Source organism: Hordeum vulgare, chromosome 7H (assembly GCF_904849725.1).
Source record: "Hordeum vulgare subsp. vulgare chromosome 7H, MorexV3_pseudomolecules_assembly, whole genome shotgun sequence".
In the NCBI taxonomy this organism is placed as follows: domain Eukaryota; kingdom Viridiplantae; phylum Streptophyta; class Magnoliopsida; order Poales; family Poaceae; genus Hordeum; species Hordeum vulgare.
In genome coordinates this window covers 610,260,250-610,262,226 of record NC_058524.1, presented here as the reverse complement: position 1 = coordinate 610,262,226, position 1,977 = coordinate 610,260,250, and the positions used below count along the sequence as shown (strand labels likewise).

At 37.7% G+C, this 1,977-nt stretch overlaps 1 protein-coding gene across 1 annotated transcript; it reads right to left on the bottom strand.

The window, feature by feature from the left end:
• Positions 1-266: 266 nt before the first annotated feature.
• Positions 267-1,251, bottom strand: LOC123409497 (zinc finger BED domain-containing protein RICESLEEPER 2-like). The gene is made up of 3 exons (XM_045102380.1): positions 1,142-1,251; positions 876-1,058; positions 267-768 (listed from the first exon to the last, which is right to left on the bottom strand). Exons 1-3 carry the CDS (start codon positions 1,249-1,251, stop codon positions 267-269), a joined length of 795 nt encoding a protein of 264 aa, XP_044958315.1.
• Between the last annotated feature and the right edge of the window lie 726 nt (positions 1,252-1,977).

Sequence of the window (1,977 nt, the reverse complement as noted above, 5' to 3'; positions counted from 1 at the left end):
ATTTCATTTTTGTATCTTGGGTCAAGAAGAGTAGCCATACCCATGATACCTTTAATGCCAGACCAATATTTATCTAACTTCCCATTCATGTTAGGTGTCATGTCTGTTATAATTTCATCATCAGAAGTGGACCATTGTCTCATTTTCTCTTTGATTTCACAAATCTTGGGGAAATAAATATTGGCAGTGACATAATTGGTTCCAGAGAACACTTCAGTTACTTCAAAGAATAACTCTAGCCTCTTAACCACATCAGAAGCAAAAGCCTATTCATAATCACTAGGATAGCAATCATATAGCTTCTCAACCTTCTTTGCACGCTCGAACACAGCCTTATAAGGTAAAGCAGTATGGAGCATGGTGAAGGTAGAGTTCCATCTAGTCTTGCAGTCCAGCGCCAACTTTTTTCCCATTTTAACTTTCTGAAACTTAGCAATTTCCTCAAATTTCTCTACTCTTTTTGGGGTGGATGTCCAAAATACTACACTCTCACTAATTTTTTCTATAACAGCTTTCAACACATCCAAACCATCCTTCACTATCAAATTCAGAATGTGTGCACGACATCGCATGTGGAGCATCATACCTTTCAGCATTAGCTTCTCTTTCCCTATCTTATTCAGCAAGTGATCAACCGCCTTGTCATTTGAGGTGCAGTTATCCACGGTCACGGCGGAAAGCTTCTCATCAAGATTCCAAGTAACCAAAGACTCATACAATTCATTTGCTATAGCCTCTGTAGTATGTGGAGCTGGCACATAAATGAACCTGGACACAATACAATAAATATTGACAAGTTATTAGACAACAACATTCATATGTTCAACATAGAAGTATTGATAATCTCAAGACAGCAACATTGCTAATTTCAATACCTCATAATAACACTCCTAAGGTTCCAATTATCATCAATAAAGTGGGTTGTGATGGCCATGTAGCCCTTCTTTTGATGATCGGATGTCCACATATCAGTTGTGATGGCCACTCTAGATTTAGTGGTAGCCATGTACTCAATTGCCCTTTTTCTTTCTTCTTCATAATGAGCCTCGATGTCATTCCTATAAAATAAAAATCAACACTTAAATATCAAAATAAATAATATACAGTACAACCATGATGGAGAGGTATATTGAATGCATACCTAATAGTGTTCCTTGTCACCATTTTGAAGAGAGGCTGCAATGCACTAACAAATCTACGAAAACCAGTAAGATCAACAATACATAATGGATACTCATGTAAAACAATCATGTCTGCAAGCTCCTTCCTAGCAAAATCTTGATCAAAAATATAGTTCTCAAGTGAAATTTTGCCTTCATCTTGGGAGTTAAACCTCAAAGAAGTCTGAGCCGTGTCTTGCCCCTGTTCTTGATCTTCACATAAACACAACTCCTCAGATGATCATGGAGATGCTTAGTCCCATTTTTTGTTTCTCCTCCAAGCTTCTTTTTACAATAAGCACACTTGGCTTTCCAGTTCCCCTTTATTTTCACTCTCTCAAAGTGCCTCCAAACAGGTGAGGTAAGCTTCCTTCTCTTTGAACCAACAACCTCAACTTCTTCTTGTACGTCTTCTCCCTCGTCCTCATCGGAAATTTCTAGAGGACCATTGTCACCTTCAACGTCTTCTGCAGCAGGTTCATGGACGGACTCGGATGCTTGTGACTCTGATAGTGATGTGCCTGTTACAGCCGAATGTTGGGACTCATGGCTCTGGTTGGTACAGCGAGTTGGACTGGACAAGAAAAAAGTGCCATCACATTAGTATATGATAAATTAATTTAAGCAATGAAATTTGTTGGTACTGAGAATTGAAATTAAGCGATGAAACTTATATCTTATATGCACATGAAGATATTATCTTATATGACAAACACACATTAGCATATATCTTGTTAGATAATTTTAAATAACAGTAAGTAAGCAGGTTGCTGCTTACAAGCGTTCATATAAAATGGCCTATTTATTACCTTTCATA